Here is an 18066-nt window from a genome sequence, read left to right on the forward strand (position 1 = left end):
TGTTTCTTATCTTTCCGGTAACTATGGCACCAGCAGTCTAATCTTCTGACTCAATACCACACTTCTTGTTTTCACTGTGTCTGCATGTCTGTCCTGAAAAGTCTTCGCCCCCCCACCAACACTGCTGTGTATTTTACCATATCGCTCTTTAACTGACCTGTCCCTGTTTTGGTTTAGCAGACCACGACTGTCCCGTTGACTGCAGGCAAGTCCTCAGCGACCCCAATGGAACCTTTACATCGCCCTGTTACCCTAACGAGTACCCCAAATACACGTCGTGCAAGTGGACCCTCCAGGCCCCCGTGGGATTTATCATACAGATAACCTTCCTAGACTTTGAACTGGAGGAGACCCCCAAGTGCATCTTTGACAACGTCACGATTCACAACGGAAAGGATGAGCTCATCTTCTGCGGCCTGACTCTGAACAAGTTGACGTTAAACTCGACTGGCAATTCCATGACTGTGACTTTCACCGCCGACTTTAGCATCCAAAAGAGGGGCTTCAATGTCAGCTACAGGCAAGGTATGTGATGAAGAGGGCAACCTTTTCCTTTTGTTTTAATTTGGTTTCTTTATTATGCTTTTATATAAGTTGATGTTACTTTTTGAGTTTGATCATTATTGTTTCATTATAATTTTTACTTTTTTAAAAAATTTGTCTTAGAATAAATCTAAACAGGTAGTCACACCCTCAGTTGGGCTGTCATGCAAGATCCCTCCAACAAGATACAAAAAGTATTCATCTCCTTGGAAGTTTTCACGGTTATACAACTTCGAGTCACAGTGGATTTAATTTGGCTTTTTTGACGTTAATCATTTCTGCTTCTTCTGTGTGGGGCCGATCAGCCTTCTCCATTCAGTTCTGTCCTGCACCAAGGCAGACCCCTTTCCCTTCAGGAATTCTTTGATTTTATTCACTTCAGCCTCTCCTGCTTTCTCTTCCCCTGCACTTCCCTCGCCATCTTCATTGTCCCTCCCCATCTCATGTCCATACCATTTCCACCTACCATCCTACCTCCACGCTACTACATTTTTGTTTAAAAATCCAAACATTTGTGTGGGTTTTCACCTTTCATCCACACTACCAAGGCAACTTTAACCCCCAGGAACTTTAAACTTTTGAGAACGCTTTCTAGAACCTTCTTCCATCAGAACAAACTCCATTTTAACAAAATCGTCCTTTTAACATTTATTTTTTAACTGCAAAATTCATTACAACACAGTCTGCATTTCTTCTGTCTTGGCCCAAAAAGTCACAGCTGAACAGCCAATTGGATTGCACATTTATGTCACTTGGTGTACTCAACGTTCGTCACACTCTTGCAACAGAGTGGAATCTTGGGGGTGATGGTGCCGCAGACTGGAGACATTGTGGGCGGATCCAGGGGCGGGATAACTGTCAATCAAATTCAGCGTTAGCTCTACCTCTAAAACTCTGGAGGTCTGTAGCTTGAATCTATCAGTTAATCGAGTGCAATTCAGGGAGGGCGTCCATGATTGGCTGCCGTCAACCAGCAATACCACAATGGTGAATCAAGCATGATCCTGAGAGTGTTGTTAAACCTCAGTGAATCGAGTGTGCGTGTCTCTGTAATGTCGGCCACGGCCCACAGGTTGGGCAGTGCTACAAATGGCATTTAGTATGAAGAAATAAAATTGATTGCGTTTGTCATTCCAACAGATGGTGCCTCACAAACATTTGTAGTGATAAAATGCATTGTTACAAATGTTTGTGATGCGCTATCTGTTGGAATGAAAAACACAATAGCTATGTTTCTGTTACATGCCATTTAGTCTTGGATTTGTAAAAGCAGTGTTACTGTTTGTGATGTGCCGCCTGTTTGAATGAAAAACACAATAGATATGTATCTCTTAAATGCCATTTAGTTTGGGATTTGTAAAAGCAGTATTACTGTTTGTGATGTGCCACCTGTTGGAATGAAAAACACAACACAATGGATACTGTATGTATCTGTTACAAGCCATTTAGTTTGGGATTTGTAAAAGCAGTATTACTGTTTGTGATGTGCCACCTGTTGGAATGAAAAACACAACACAATGGATACTGTATGTATCTGTTACAAGCCATATAGTTTGGGATTTGTAAAAGCAGTATTACTGTTTGTGATGTGCCACCTGTTGGAATGAAAAACACAACACAATGGATACTGTATGTATCTGTCACAAGCCATTTAGCCTGGGATTTGTAAAAGAAGTGTTACTGTTTGTGATGTGCCACCTGTTGGAATGAAAAACACAATAGATATGTATCTGTTACATACCATTTAGTTTAGAATTTGTGAAATGGTGTTACTGTTTGTGATGTGCCACCTGTTGGAATGAAAAACACAACACAAAGATATGTATCTGTTACATGCCATTTAGTTTAGAATTTGTGAAAACAGTGTTACTGTTTGTGATGTGCCACCTGTTGGAATGAAAAACACAACACAAAGATATGTATCTGTTACATGCCATTTAGTTTAGAATTTGTGAAATGGTGTTACTGTTTGTGATGTGCCACCTGTTGGAATGAAAAACACAACACAAAGATATGTATCTGTTACATGCCATTTAGTTTAGAATTTGTGAAAACGGTGTTAGTTTGTGATGTGCCATCTGTTGGAATGAAAAACACAACACAAAGATATGTATCTGTTACATGCCATTTAGCCTGGGATTTGTAAAAACAGTGTTACTGTTTGTGATGTGCCACCTGTTGGAATGAAAAACACAACACAATGGATACTGTATGTATCTGTTACAAGCCATTTAGCCTGGGATTTGTAAAAGAAGTGTTACTGTTTGTGATGTGCCACCTGTTGGAATGAAAACACAATAGATATGTATCTGTTTCATGCCATTTAGTTTGGGATTTGTAAAAGCAGCATTACTGTTTGTGATGTGCCATCTGTTGGGAAGGCAAATGCAATGCATTTTATTGTTAAAATGCTTGTGATGTGCTACCTGTTGGAATGAAAAACACAATAGATATGTATCTGTTACATACCATTTAGTTTAGAATTTGTGAAAACGGTGTTACTGTTTGTGATGTGCCACCTGTTGGAATGGCAAATGCAATGCATTTTATTACAAAAAATGCTGGTGATGCACCATCTGTTGGAATAGAAATGCAATGCATTTTATTCCTAAGAATATTTGTGATGCGCCATCTTTTACGATGACAGAGAGAGAGACAGCAATCGGATGAACACACAGACAGACGCACAGACACTTATTGATTTATTAAGGTGGCTGATCGATTTCACTGAGATACTTATTAAGGGATATTCAGTCACTCAGATGTTTTTCTGTCTCCATGCCCTGACTTGGTGCTTCTCATGGAGTTTCTTGGAGTGTTCTTTTGTCTTCATTGTGTAGGGTAGGCCACCATACTGTCTCACCACAAGGTGGACCTTCCATATTCAGGTGCATTTATGCTGCAATCAATGGAAACCCCAGGCAGGGGACCTCCACTGAGCTAATGATGGGACGTCTGAAACCAATTGGCTGTACCAATGAGGATTTGGGGATGTCATATTAAAGGGGGTGAATATTAAAGCAAACAATTATTTTCTATGTTATATTTGTCATTAATTTAACCCACTTTGCAGATATGTCTTTTCAATTAAAGAGTCTTTTTTTGCTGATCAGTGCCCAAAGATCAGATTCAATTCACTGAGTCATTGATGTGTAACAATAAAATGAAAACCTCCAAGGAGATGAATACTCTTTATAGGCCCTGCATACTGGCCCATCCATTTCCTAAATTGAATGTTTCATTAAAAATAAAAGCTCACTGGCGTCAATGGTGCACACACTCAGAGCTCTTTATCAGTCCCTCAGTTTCCTCAATCAGCTGTTCCTTTAAAAGATTACGGATCAAAGCAGCTAGAAGCTGTCCCAGCATCAATGGCGGCAACCATAGATGAAGCAGCAGAGGGCTTCATTTCACAGTTTGCAGTTGCCACTTAAGAAGGCAGCCTGGGGACTGACAACCACAAGAATACAACAGGAACGGGCAGACTACACACTGATGGCCCCCCAAGCAGCACCCGTTGGCGTGTAGGCAGTTTAAATGACTCCCCTTTGTCTACTGTGGGCACTGGGGTGAGGGTCCATCCTGCACTCTGCAACTGCCAAAGTCAAATCTGTAGCCTGTCCACCGCGGCTGTCTTTTCTTGTTTGCACTGTTTCTGACATGCAGCCCTCATCCGCCCACTGCCACATTGGCAGCTGGCCCTTGGTGACACAAGGAACGGGTGTGGGATGTCCTGTTATTTTACATGACCTGGTGGCCCTTTTGTACCACAGGGAAATTCGAATGGACCACTTTTATGTTTTAGAGCCAGGTATGATGCTTCTTAAAATCATGGGAGCTTCAAATTGGATGCTTGAAAGAAACATGAGGTTATTAAATGCAAAGTGACACATTTTTCTAACATGCAATGCTTTTTATTTTGTTGAATTTATTTATTTGTTTATTTATTTGTTTGTTTTCATTTGTTGCCCTTTTCGTGGAAGTTTAGCTTAGCAAGTTTCAGACTAGCAGATATTATTCAGGGGAAAAAAAAAAAAATTATATGCCAGTTATTGAATCACTAGCTGTGCTAAGATGGGCGGACAACCAAATAATGAACATGGACCTCGGCTTTAACATTTGTGCTGCACAATTTATTGGAATGTATTTTGTAAAGCATGTAGTAATGGGAGGCATGGTGGTGCAGCGGGTAGCGCTGCTGCCTCGCAGTAAGGAGACCTGTGTGTTTGCTTCCCGGGTCCTCCCTGTGTGGAGTTTGTATGTTCTCACCGTGCCTGCGTGGGTTTCCTCCCACAGTCCAAAGACATGCAGGTCAGGTGTATTGGCGATTCTAAAAGGGTGCTTAGTGTGTGCTTGGTGTGTGTGTGTGTGTGTGTGTGTGTGTGTGTGTGTGTGTGTGTGTGTGTGTGTGTGTGTGTGTCCTGTGGTGGGCTGGTGCCCTGCCCAGGGATTTGTTCCTGCTTTGCACCCTGTGTTGACTGGGATTGGCTCCAGCAGACCCCCATGACCCAGGATTGGGATATAGCAGGCAGGACAATGGATGGATGTAGTAATAAAATGCATTGAATTTGTCATTCCAAAAGATCTCAAACATGTGTAGTACTAAAATGTATTACTACAAATGTTTGTGATGCTCCATTTGTTGGAATGACACTTCAATGGACTTTATTACTATAAAGGGTTGTGATGCGCCATCTGTTGGAATGACAAATGCAATGTATAGGTCGCTGTCATATGCCATTTGGTATCAGATTCATAAAAGCAGTGTTAATGTTTGTGATGCACCATCTGTTGGAATGGCACATTCAATGGATTTTATTACTATAAATATTTGTGATACACCATCTGTTGAAATAATAAATGCAATGCCTATGGTTGCATTATATGATATTTGGTAAGAAATTCATAAAAGCAGTGTTAATGTTTGTGATGTGCCATCTATTGGAATTGTGAATGCAATGCTTTTCTCTCTGTTATATGCCATTTAGTATAGGATTCATAAAAGCAGTTAATGTTTGAGATGTGACATCTGTTGAAATGACACATTCAATGGATTTTATTATTATAAATGTTTCTGATGTGCCGCCTGTTGGAATGATAAATGCAATGCATACGTCTCTGTTATATCTCATTTGGTATGGGATTTGTAAAAGAAGTGTTAATGTTTGTGATGCACCATCTGTTGGAATGATAAATCAATTGTTTTACTCTCTGTTATATGCCATTTAATATAGGATTCAGAAAAGCAGTTAATGTTTGTGATGTGACATCTGTTGGAATGACACATTCAATGGATTTTATCACTATAAATGTTTGTGATGCACCCTCTGTTGAAATGATAAATCCAATGCTTTACTCTCTGTTATATGCCATTTAGCATAGGATTCAAAAAAGTACTTAATGTTTGTGATGTGCCATCTGTTGGAATGACACATTCAATGGACTTTATCACTATAAATGTTTGTGATGCACCCTCTGTTGAAATGATAAATCCAATGCTTTACTCTCTGTTATATGCCATTTAGTATAGGATTCAAAAAAGTACTTAATGTTTGTGATGTGCCATCTGTTGGAATGACACATTCAATGGATTTTATCACTATAAATGTTTGTGTTGCACCCTCTGTTGGAATGGCAGAGACATAGCAACCCTGAGAGAAACACAGATATACAGACAGACACTCATTTATCCTTTCATTAAAGTGAATAAGGTGGATTATTTCATATAACATTGTTGACAGCTGCAATGCCCTGTCAAATGTAACATGTACACAACAATATAAAACAAAACAAAACATTGGTGCTGTACCTTTCCAGTATATCCACCCATTTTCTAGTTCCTCATTTTCAAGAGTAAACTTTTGAAAGGCCAGCTCTTATCCTGTCAACAACAACCAGGCAGTTCCATTAGGGGACATCAGTCAGGAGCCACCTCTGTAAATGGTGCCAGTCCACTGCAAGACAAATTCACAACCCTACACATACTTGGCCAGTTTAGAGTTTCCAGTCAGTCCTACATTATGAAGGAAATTGGAAAGACCCAAACAAGCAAGGAGAGAACCTTCAAACTAAACACAGAGGATAGTAGGGTACTTCTCTGTTGGCTTACCATTCTCTTTCTCTCATTGATTTGTCACATCTTCAGTTTTGTAACAAGTGCCAAACGGTAAATTCTGTTTCATTCATTTCATTGTGACTTGTGAAGATGGAAGGCCTTTCAGTTACCGTAGCTTGATCTTTTAGTCCATGGGCACTCAAGTTCAGTTCTGGAGGACCGTAGTGGCTGCAGGTTTTTTGTTTCAACCCAATTGCTTAAGCCAATGTCACATTATATGACTTCAAGTCAGAGGGGATGTCACACTTGATGACCGAGATTACTGACCTTCTTGCCGGACCACGTCAAGTTAAACAACAACAAAAATTGCACGGGATTGGAAATTAGGGGACTTTCCAGCACAGTTTGACACGTCTATAGTATTGTAAGCTTGTCCCTTTTATCTCATGGAGCTGATGCCCGTGCCAAGGCTTTTCAAGTATGGTGGGTTCACCCACAATCTTGTTCCTTCTGTGTTCATAATAATTATGAATGTTTTGAAATCACTTGAGATGTAGTGTAACGAAAAAACACAAACAAGCATAAAGAGTTGGGGGTACCCGCAGGCAAACCCCCATATTATTGAAAGAAAACGCAAAGCATAAATGTGTTAGGAATGGCAAAACGAGTCTGAGTATTGACCTCTCCAAGATGGCGACACTTCTGGTTAAGTACAGGCCAGGCAGGCAGAGGCGGGTCCAGAGGGCTGGACATGGGGAGTGACATCAGAGGTGGTAGAGCTGTCAATCATCCAGTCTGTAGAGAGAGGAAGAGAAGAGGTGTTAGTGAACAGCACCACCTGGTGGATCGGTGAGGAATTCCCACCACCAGAGCCTTTAAGCTGTCCCCAATGGTGCGCGCACATGTGTGGCAGTAATTATGCAAGACATTGAGCTTTTTGGGGTTCCCCACTATTTTTGGACCTCTGAGCCTGAACCACCCTCATTTGTAGGCCATATGTTGTGCAAGAAATTACACCCTTGTGATAAAGAATAAACCAATAGGTGTCTTCAGGAGGACAAATGATCAAAAAGGCCTTGAAGTTGTGCCTGCCGTATCAACTGACCACAGGGGCTCACCCCCTAATGAGGATACGAGGGGGTCAACATGACTCCTTTTCACAAAACGTGGAATAAGTGGGGATTGGTAATAATATACAGTAAGCATGAATCTGTATGATGGAAGAGATCTGAGGTGAGCGTCAGCCGAGTGAAGCAGCCCCCCATGCCCATAAAAAGCGAATAGGCCAACAGTTTGACTCATGGGGGCTTTGAACTTTGAAGACATAATTTAAGGTTGAATGTGCTGATGCATAGGAAGCGGTATAAAACTGGGAAATGCTAATAAGTCACTACACCAAGTAAACAAGAATGCATGGCAAGATAAGTAAGAAAACCTAAGATAAGTTCCAGAGAAATATTAAGACACTTGGCAGTGAGTGCAAACCGCCTGGCGGCCAGTCAGATTCTCTAACAATGGAGCTGAATGCTCACAGACGCTGGCGGGGAGAATGGGTGAACAACAGGGCAAGGTGAGAATTGACACGGAATGTGCCGGAGAGCTGGCTACTAACGAGTTAACTATGGCCAAAGATGAAAGAGGTGGGCGTCAGGCACGGTCTGGGCATTCTGACTGACGGGGTCCTTGCAGGATCATGGCCATTAGTCACATGTCTTGGCTGCTATCTTCGCTTTCCCACGTTTTTTTTTTTTTCATTTTTTTTTCCCAGCTTTATCCTTATCATGAGTATTGTTGAATGAAGAAGAGGCAGAAGGTAAAGCGAATTCCAAAGCGTTGGGTGCTTCCTCCACTAATTGCACCGGTTCTCTAATCCTGATTAAGAGGCTATGGCCTGCAGGGGGCACACCAGCCACCCAAACCTAACCCAGACAGACACCGGGGACAGCCCCTCAGTGGCACAGTACACCAAGCACCAACACAGTACTTTCTCTCTCCTTCCCTTTCTCTCTTCCTCCATCCCTCCTCTGGCAAGCTTCGTCTCCCTCCATCCCGACTCTCGCTCCCAAAGTAGTGGCAGTTGGCCCCTGTTAAGGAATACCAGGGAGTGGTCCAGGTGGCTCATTAAAGAAGATCTGGCATCACTCCCAGGTGGGGTGAAAGCCCAAAGTAGGGCTCTGCAGCTCCCCCTGGTGGTGGCCACCACAGAACCCAATGGGGCTGCAGTGGACTCCAACTCCCAGCATGCCTTACGGGAATCCGTGGTGCTATAGCAACCCAGTGTCGTGGGGTTGGAAGGGGGTTGCCCTCTAGTGTCCCGGGCCGGGAGATAATGCCCTGTGCACACTCTCTCCCCCAGTCCTTCCATTCCGGGTAAGGACATGGGCCGTCCCTCACAACTGTCACCAAATGTCCTGCGATATCACGAGACAGGAAAACAAAGTGGTTTGAAACTGAGTAACATAACTGGAACCTACCAACATCTGACCGTTTATTAATTATTGAACTGTGGCAGGTTGACAGTGGAGGAGAGGAAAACAAAAAACATTCAGTCTGCAGAGTCTCTGGGGGAAAGAAACCTCTGGAGGGTCCATGGTCAGTCACAGTATAACAGACAAAGTCCTGGAGACCTCGGCCAACTGGCGGCCCACTCTTCCTCTTATCCATCCCCCCAAATTCCTCCATTCTTCCTCAGCCATTGCCTTTATTTTTCATGTAGAAGTTATAATGAACTGCGGTGGGCTGACACCCTGCCCGGGGTTTGTTTCCTGCCTTGCGCCCTGTGTTGGTTGGGATTGGCTCCAGCAGACCCCCGTGACCCTGTGTTAGGATATAGCGGGTTGGATAATGGATGGATGGGAGTTATAATGAAGAACAAGAAACATTCACTGTAGTGTTCTAATTGACCACCGTATGCTGAGTTTTAAGCACTTCCCTTTCTTCTTGGATTACCCTAACCCTAACCCTAACCCTAAGTATACTGTCTAATTAACTTGCTGTAAGCGTTTTTATCTTGTCACGCCTGAAAGCAAAACTGGAGATCAAAATTCATTTCAAGCATGTCACCCTCCTGGCAGCTCTCTTCACTGAACTCATTCTTGACCCAGGAGCAGCACATCTGTGGTGAAGCAGTTTAGAAAGGGTTGGGCCTTCCTAAATGATAGGCTCTGTATTTCAGCCCCCTTAGGCATTACAGTAAAACGGGCAGCCTCACCTGTCTTGTACCTGTCAAACAAGTAACTGAATCTCCTAGTCGCCTATCTAGTCCTACAAGCAGGTCACCCCAGAATGGCATCTTAACGTATTTGCTGAAAATACACGCCAGATGTTCTTCTTGTTTAACGTAAAGGCTTAAGAGGAAGTTAAGACTTTGACGGTTAATGCAGAGCCACATCCTCCAATGTGTAATTATCTCAATCATCTGACACACGGCCCTCTTCTGTACTTTAAGCATGAAGCATTATTGGCATTCACCGTGATAAAATCAGTTGGTATTTCTCGAAAGTGTCAGTGACTGTCTGCCCTGTTTTGAAATGGCCAAGTCCCATCCCAGGTGTCATATCTTAGCCAGGGTTTCTCCTCTGGCTGGGATTCAAAGTTCATATTTAATGTGCCTTTTGTTCATTTTTCGCTTCGCTCGTATATACAGTATGTACTTAATGTCCATTCATTATTTTTGGTTTTCTCTGTGTAGCCTGTGTTATGTTTTAGAGGTTGGTTCCCCAAGAGGCGGGCCACCTGCCAATCACCACCAATACCTGCCCTTCACCCTATGAAATGGAGGGCCTCCCATGGTTCATTTCAGTTCAATTTGAATGCACTATGGAGTGGACTTGTTTACTTGGGTTCTGCTGTGCTTTGTACTGATTGTGAAATCCTGGATTTTTGAACCGGTGTTGTGGTTTTGACTTTCGCTACAAAATGTGTGGGGCACCTCAAAGGCCAACTCCTGTAAATAGAAAGACGCAATAAAAACGACGTGTTAAACGCAACCGTTGAGACTTGTTATTATTTTCACGGAGCCTGTGTAAGATGGCTAAGTTTCTGTTTTTCTGATGGTGAGGAAAAGACGGGGCCTGGTGGAGCGACCTCGGGAAGTAACGTCATGGTTGGAGGCGCGTCAATCTTCCTTTCTGCAGAAGGAAGAGGAGGTGAGAGATCGCTATTGCGTGGCACCCTCGTGTATTCTGGGGAGTTCTGTAATTATTCAAGCCCTTAAATTGTTCCCCAAGCGTGTGACAGCATCGGGATTGCTTTTGTTGTGGATTGCTTTGCCCTCTCAGGCCATTCCTCTTGTGCTCTGAGTAGCTTCTGGTGCTGCGTAGCACTTTTGATCAAAATGAATCTTTTATTTTATAAAGCTTCTACAAGACCCGTTTTGTTTTTAGTCAAGGTTTTGACAGTATTCCCCACTATAGAGGGCAATTTTTGGAAATATTTATGAGACTCGTGCTTTTGGGACTCACAGTTTTTAGTACACAGGGGCAAGATCTTCCCATGGACTGAGTGCTGGTAGACAGGTGGAGAAGATGGTAGGATGGATGACCAGATTTTTATTTGTATAGCTTCAAAGACCAAAATAATAAAGAAACATACCTGCAGTCGGTGGCACAGTGGTAGCGCTGCTGCCTCGCAGTAAGGAGACCTGGATATTCGCTTCCCGGGTGTTTTGTCTTAATAGAGTAATATATATTGCTCTACTTTCCCCTATTATATTATTAATATGTAGCCTTAGAATGCCTAATCTCACAGACTTACCACTGTTTATAAGGTATTGTTGTATATAACTTATCCCCACTTTCCCTTCTATATCTATAACCTCAGGCAATTAGATGTAGTAAAAAGACAAGCAGAACTTAAGTTACACATAAAATAATGTATTATTGGTAATATTCATAAATAATAACAATATGCAAAGTACATTTGAATATTGGCAACCATACAACCTGATTAAATGGTGATATGTAGTTCAGGCGGCACACAGACTTGTAGTTACTTAAATGTCTCTAGTTAAAGCATCATTGGTGCTCAGCTTTCAGCCACATGTCCGTTCAAAATGGCTGCTGAGCTGTGCTCTTCATCGTGTTGTCTTCATCATCACAGGTTAGCAAAAGATGCTTCTTTCAGATGTTGGTTAGTAAGAGAGAGACTGTGAAGTTAAACACATACATTTATAGATGTTCTGTCCAACCCCTAGAGCCAATAGGACATCATGGTACTTAAAGGCCTCTGATCCAAGCCAATTCCAAACAGCCATACCTTAGACCAATGGGGGAATACAAAAACAATTAAACCTGCCACCACCAAGACCATATGTCTTTAAGTCTTTCTTCGCGGGCTTGGGTAGAAGTGACTTTAGCAAAGAAACTCTTGCCAAACTGGTTTAAGGCACATCCCTCAAATCCTGTCGTAAAATTCAAACAGACCCATTCCTAAGGGGGGGGGGGGGTAAACACTAAATTACATTGCTTTGCCTAAATCACAAATAAAGACATACAAAATATTTATCAAGTTATATGTAAAATCTCACATCACAACACCGGGTCCTCCCTGCGTGGAGTTTTCATGTTCTCCCCGTGTCTGCGTGGGTTTCCTCCCACAGACATGCAGGTTAGGTGTATTGGCAATCCTAAAATGTCCCTAGCGTGTGCTTGGTGTGTGTGTGTGTGTGTGCCCTGCAGTGGGCTGGCACCCTGCCTGGGGATTTGTTCCTGCCTTGCTCCCTGTGCTGGCTGGGATTGGCTCCTCATGGGCTGCAATGGAAGACAGTTAACCAGGAGTTAGTCACAGGCTGTGCTAAAGGTTCTAAGGAAACAGATCAGCCTGAGGGGGACACATGTCACAATTTTAAAGGGTCGAGACCAGCATGCTTCTTCACTGAGCATGATTCGCCAGGATGATTCTTCACACACACACACACACATGCAGAAGATGGCTTCTATTTACCTTTCATGCCAGTCAGCCTCGACACTAGCCGTAATGCCATCTTATGTGAACCAACTTGTGATGGCACAGCAGAACGGTGAGCACTGGTTTGTGCAACGATGTAGCATCAGATTCACTCAATGGGGTTTTTACCAAGGCAAAGTAGTTGTAAGACCTCCATAAGATGGTATCAAAGCTGGTCAAGATCTTCACTGGCCTGCCCTGGTCTGCTCAAATCTAGATAAATACAGCAGTCAAATTGATTCATGATACAGATGGACAATGACCCAAAACATACAGCCAAAGCAACCCAGAAGTTTATTAAAGCAAAGAAGTGGAAAATTCTTGAATGGCGAAGTCAGTCACCTGATCTTAACCCAACTGAGCAGGCAGTTCACTTGTTGAAGACTAAACTTCAGACAGAAAGGCCCACAAACAAACAGTAACTGAATGCCGCTGCAGTAAAGGCCTTGAATTATAATCCAAAAATGACCAAATTACAAAATCTCATCTCCATATCATAAGAGGGTAAACAGCCAGTTGTAATTCCTACTGCTTCTGGCAGACAGTCCCACCCATCCATTTCCAAAACAGCTAAACCCAATATGGCATAAAGTGGAAATAAAACACACTGGACGTCTGCAGTGCCACAGGAAATGTTACAGTTATTTAGGAATTTGTTCAAGGCAAACAAGTTTTTATTAGCATGCAGTGTGGTAAATTTATTTCTCCAAGGACTTCTTACGTAATGTTCTTTTCAGAAGATGGGCTTTGAATGAATAAGAAACAGTGTCAGAAGACACAGCGACTTGCAGCATTCTGTTATTCTGTAAATGAGTACATACAGGGGATTCAGGAAGCCCTCGGACCCCTTCACTTTACTGCAGGGGTAGGCAACGTCGGTCCTGGAGTGCCACAGTATGTGCAGGTTTTTGTTCCAACCCAGTTCCTTAACGAGAACTCAATTATTGCTGATGAAGCACATATTGCTTAAGTGACATTTTAATGCTTCATTTTAGTGGTCTCGCTTGTTAAGGTTCTCCAACCTTAATTGCTTATTTCAATCTTAAACTGCTGCATTCAGTGTTTTAATTGCTCCTTATTAGCAATAAGATGTAAAAGACAAAGCAGCCAGCAGTTCTCCAGCTAGCTTTTTTCCAATTACATCTGTGTGTGTTCATCATGCACGGTTTGATTTAATAAAACACTTAATAGAAAAATGTGACAGACTGAAAATGATCCGTTTTAGGCTTCAAATCATTTGGATGATATCCTTGGAAAGGAAAAAAATCTACGATATAAAAGCCTTACATTGCACAGACTAACAAGCCATAACATTAAATAAGGTCTGAGATTGGCAATGATTGGTTTCTAATTAAGCAATTGGGTTGGAATGAAAACCTGTAGCCACTGCGGCTCACCAGGACCGACATTGCCTACCCCTGTTTTACATCTTATTGCTAATAAGGAGCAATTAAAACACTGAATGCAGCAGTTTAAGATTGAAATAAGCAATTAAGGTTGGAGAACCTTAACAAGCGAGACCACTAAAATGAAGCATTAAAATGTCACTTAAGCAATATGTGCTTCATCAGCAATAATTGAGTTCTCGTTAAGGAACTGGGTTGGAACAAAAACCTGCACATACTGTGGCACTCCAGGACCGACGTTGCCTACCCCTGCTTTACTGTGTTGTAATTTCATTTTACATGGTGTCAATGTGTGGACGCTTGAGGGCGCTGTTGCCTCGTGAAACCCAGCAGACAGATGCCGACACCGGTTTAAAAGCACTAAGAAATAATTTAATTTTCTTCTTCAAATTGCCCCAAAGCACCTCCACCACCATATACACAATCAATAAACACAACAGTTAAAACAATAATTCCTCCTCTCCTCCCAGCAGCGCTGTCACACTCCCTCCCAACTCCGGCTCACTTCCTGGGTCTCTCATAATCCTTTATATAGTCCTTGACCCGGAAGTGCTCCTGTCCTTCTGTCCATGTGATTCATTAGCACTTCTGGGTCAGATGGAGACTTGTATTTTTCTTCAGCCCGCAAGTACTTCTTTTCCTCCGTCCCCGTGACTTGGGAGTACTTCTGGACTATACAGGAAACAAAAATCCCCTCGTCTCCCTGCAGCATCACACGGTGGTCCCCAGGGTACCCAGCAGGGTTGTGAAGCCAAACTCCATCTTCCATGATGCCCTGCAGGAATCCGGGGCACCTCTAGGCTGCAGGGAAGATGCTATCTAGCGTCCTGGATGTGTCGGCCGGGATGAGCTGCCGGCTGTCCATCACAATGGATACATTTTCCACGTTTGCCCATCAATCTACACGCAGTAACCCTTAAGGACAAAGTGAAAAGATATTTTCAGAGAGGTTTGAAAATTTACTAGAAATCTGAAACTGCAATATTGTGTTTTGATCCTAAATTCAGTTTATAGTAGAAGCAGTAGAGGGGGTTGATACAGACAAGTAGGTGGCGCCACGCAGGCTGTGGCTGCACAGGCTCGTGATAAAAACACGTTCTTTATAGTGATTTAATGTCACTCAACATGGAAATTCAGACATACACTCGTCTAAACCTTCTGTCAGTGGGTACGGAACAGGATAAAGGACTAGTTAATCCAAATACCATGGTTCTACTGACAGAATTTGGACTGCTATGGACGAGCGGTGAGGCCTGTCTAGCATCGATATCATCTATCAGTGCTATTCGCGCCTTGAGAACAAGACAGCGGCGGTGTATGCGTAATCAAAAGCGAGGTGTCCGCGGTGGGCTGAGCGTTAAGGCTAAAGCGAATCCATTCAGAACACCACTACCATTGATCTTGGTGGCAAATATCCGCTCACTGGAGAATAAATTGGACTATATTCGGTTGGATTTAGTATCGAAGTGGGAGATTAAGGATTGCTGTGCTTTTGTCTTTACGGAGTCCTGGCTCACCGACTCCACAGCCAACACTGCTATTAGCCTAGTGGGGCTAACTATTCATCGGGCAGACAGGAGCAGCAGTCTCAGCGGTAAAATACGGGGCGGAGGTATCATCGTCTACATAAACTACAGATGGTGTGTTGATTCAAAAACAATCCACACATGTTGCTCTCCGGACACTGCGTTTTTGGTAGTTAAATGCCGGCCTTTTTATTTGCCACGGGAATTTTCCGTTGTACTTATAGTAGCTGTTTATATTCCCCCCTGACGCTGACACCAAGGCAGCCATTGAAACACTCTGCCACTATATCAACGATTTGCAAACCACACATCCAGAGGGAGTAGTCATTGTTGCTGGGGATTTTAACCAGGCAAACATGAAGAGAGATTTACCCCATTTTTACCAACATGTGGATTTTGCAACTCTAGAAACCAATACAGTGCATCCAGAAAATATTGACAGCGCATCACTTTTTCCACATTTTGTTATGTTACAGCCTTATTCCAAAATGGATTAAATTCATTTTTTTCCTCAGAATTCTGCACACAACACCCCATAATGACAACGTGAAAAAAGTTTACTTGAGGTTTTTGCAAATTTATTAAAAATAAAAAAACTGAGAAATCCCATGTCCATAAGTATTCACAGCCTTTGCTCAATACTTTGTCGATGCACCTTTGGCAGCAATTCCAGCCTCAAGTCTTTTTGAATATGACGCCACAAGCTTGGCACACCTATCCTTGGCCAGTTTCGCCCATTCCTCTTTGCAGCACCTCTCAAGCTCCATCAGGTTGGATAGGAAGCGTCGGTGCACAGCCATTTTAAGATCTCTCCAGAGATGTTCAATCAGATTCAAGTCTGGGCTCTGACTGGGCCACTCAAGGACATTCACAGAGTTGTCCTGAAGCCACTCCTTTGATATCTTGGCTGTGTGCTTAGGGTCGTTGTCCTGCTGAAAGATGAACCGTCGCCCCAGTCTGAGGTCAAGAGCGCTCTGGTGCAGGTTTTCATCCAGGATGTCTCTGTACATTGCTGCAGTCATCTTTTCCTTTATCCTGACTAGTCTCCCAGTTCCTGCCGCTGCCACCACCATACTTCGCTGTAGGGATGGTATTGGCCTGGTGATGAGCGGTGCCTGGTTTCCTCCAAACGTGACGCCTGGCATTCACACCAAAGAGTTCAATCTTTGTCTCATCAGACCAGAGAATTTTCTTTCTCATGGTCTGAGAGTCCTTCAGGTGCCTTTTGGCAAACTCCAGGTGGGCTGCCATGTGCCTTTTACTAAGGAGTGGCTTCCGTCTGGCCACTGTACCATACAGGCCTGATTGGTGGATTGCTGCAGAGATGGTTGTCCTTCTGGAAGGTTCTCCTCTCTCCACAGAGGACCTCTGGAGCTCTGACAGAGTGACCATCGGGTTCTTGGTCACCTCCCTGACTAAGGCCCTTCTCCCCCGATCGCTCAGTTTAGATGGCCGGCCGGCTCTAGGAAGAGTCCCGGTGGTTTCGAACTTCTTCCACTTACGGATGATGGAGGCCACTGTGCTCATTGGGACCTTCAAAGCAGCAGAACTTTTTCTGTAACCTTCCCCAGATTTGTGCCTCGAGACAATCCTGTCTCAGAGGTCTACAGACAATTCCTTTGACTTCATGCTTGGTTTGTGCTCTGACATGAACTGTCAACTGTGGGACCTTCTATAGACAGGTGTGTGCCTTTCCAAATCATGTCCAGTCAACTGAATTTACCACAGGTGGACTCCAATGAAGCTGCAGAAACATCTCAAGGATGATCAGGGGAAACAGGATGCACCTGAGCTCAATTTTGAGCTTCATGGCAAAGGCTGTGAATACTTATGTACATGTGCTTTCTCAATTTTTTATTTTTAATAAATTTGCAAAGATCTCAAGTAAACTTTTTTCACGTTGTCATTATGGGGTGTTGTGTGTAGAATTCTGAGGAAAAAAATGAATTTAATCCATTTTGGAATAAGGCTGTAACAGAACAAAATGTGGAAAAAGTGATGCGCTGTGAATACTTTCTGGATGCACTGTATATTGGATCATGTCTACACCAACATCAAAGGAGCATTCAAGGCATCCCCACGTCCCCATCTTGGCTCATCAGACCACATCTCTATTATGCTAATCCCAGCATATAGACCTGTGCTCATCAGATCAAAACCATCACTCAAACAGGTGAGAGTTTGGCCAGAAGAAGCCATGAATGCACTACAAGATTGTTTTGAGTGCACCGACTGGTCTGTGTTTAGTGAGGCAGCTACCACAGATCAAAGGATAGACATAAGCGAAAATGCAGAGGCTGTGTCTGGCTACATAAATAAATGCGTGGATGATGTCTGCAAGAGCTAATGATGACAGCAAGAGCTAATCTAAATAAAGCTATCAGAAGACCTAAAACGGCTTATGGAAAGAAAATACAGAGTCATTTTCAAGATCACAGGAACAGCAGAAAATTGTGGCAGGGGATTAAATCTGTTACAGATTACAAAACAGTTTCTTACCCCTGTGATGATATCTTTAACTTCCTGAATGACCTAAATAAGTATTTTGGACAGTTTGAAGCATTGAATGATGCATCACCAGTGAAGGCCA

The 18066-nt window shown here is 43.0% G+C and overlaps 1 protein-coding gene across 11 annotated transcripts in view; it reads left to right on the top strand.

The window, feature by feature from the left end:
* adgrg6 (adhesion G protein-coupled receptor G6) overlaps nucleotides 1–18066 on the top strand; it is a 193136-nt gene that overhangs the window by 34996 nt on the left and 140074 nt on the right. For 10 of the 11 annotated variants that reach the window (XM_051919519.1, XM_051919518.1, XM_051919523.1 and 7 more), the window contains exon 3: nucleotides 178–525. In XM_051919519.1, coding sequence (XP_051775479.1) covers nucleotides 178–525 — 348 coding nt within the window. The remainder of the gene's footprint in view (nucleotides 1–177; nucleotides 526–18066) is intronic. The other variant, XM_051919520.1, reaches the window with a different exon arrangement.

This window comes from Erpetoichthys calabaricus, chromosome 15 (assembly GCF_900747795.2).
Source record: "Erpetoichthys calabaricus chromosome 15, fErpCal1.3, whole genome shotgun sequence".
NCBI classification, from domain to species: domain Eukaryota; kingdom Metazoa; phylum Chordata; class Cladistia; order Polypteriformes; family Polypteridae; genus Erpetoichthys; species Erpetoichthys calabaricus.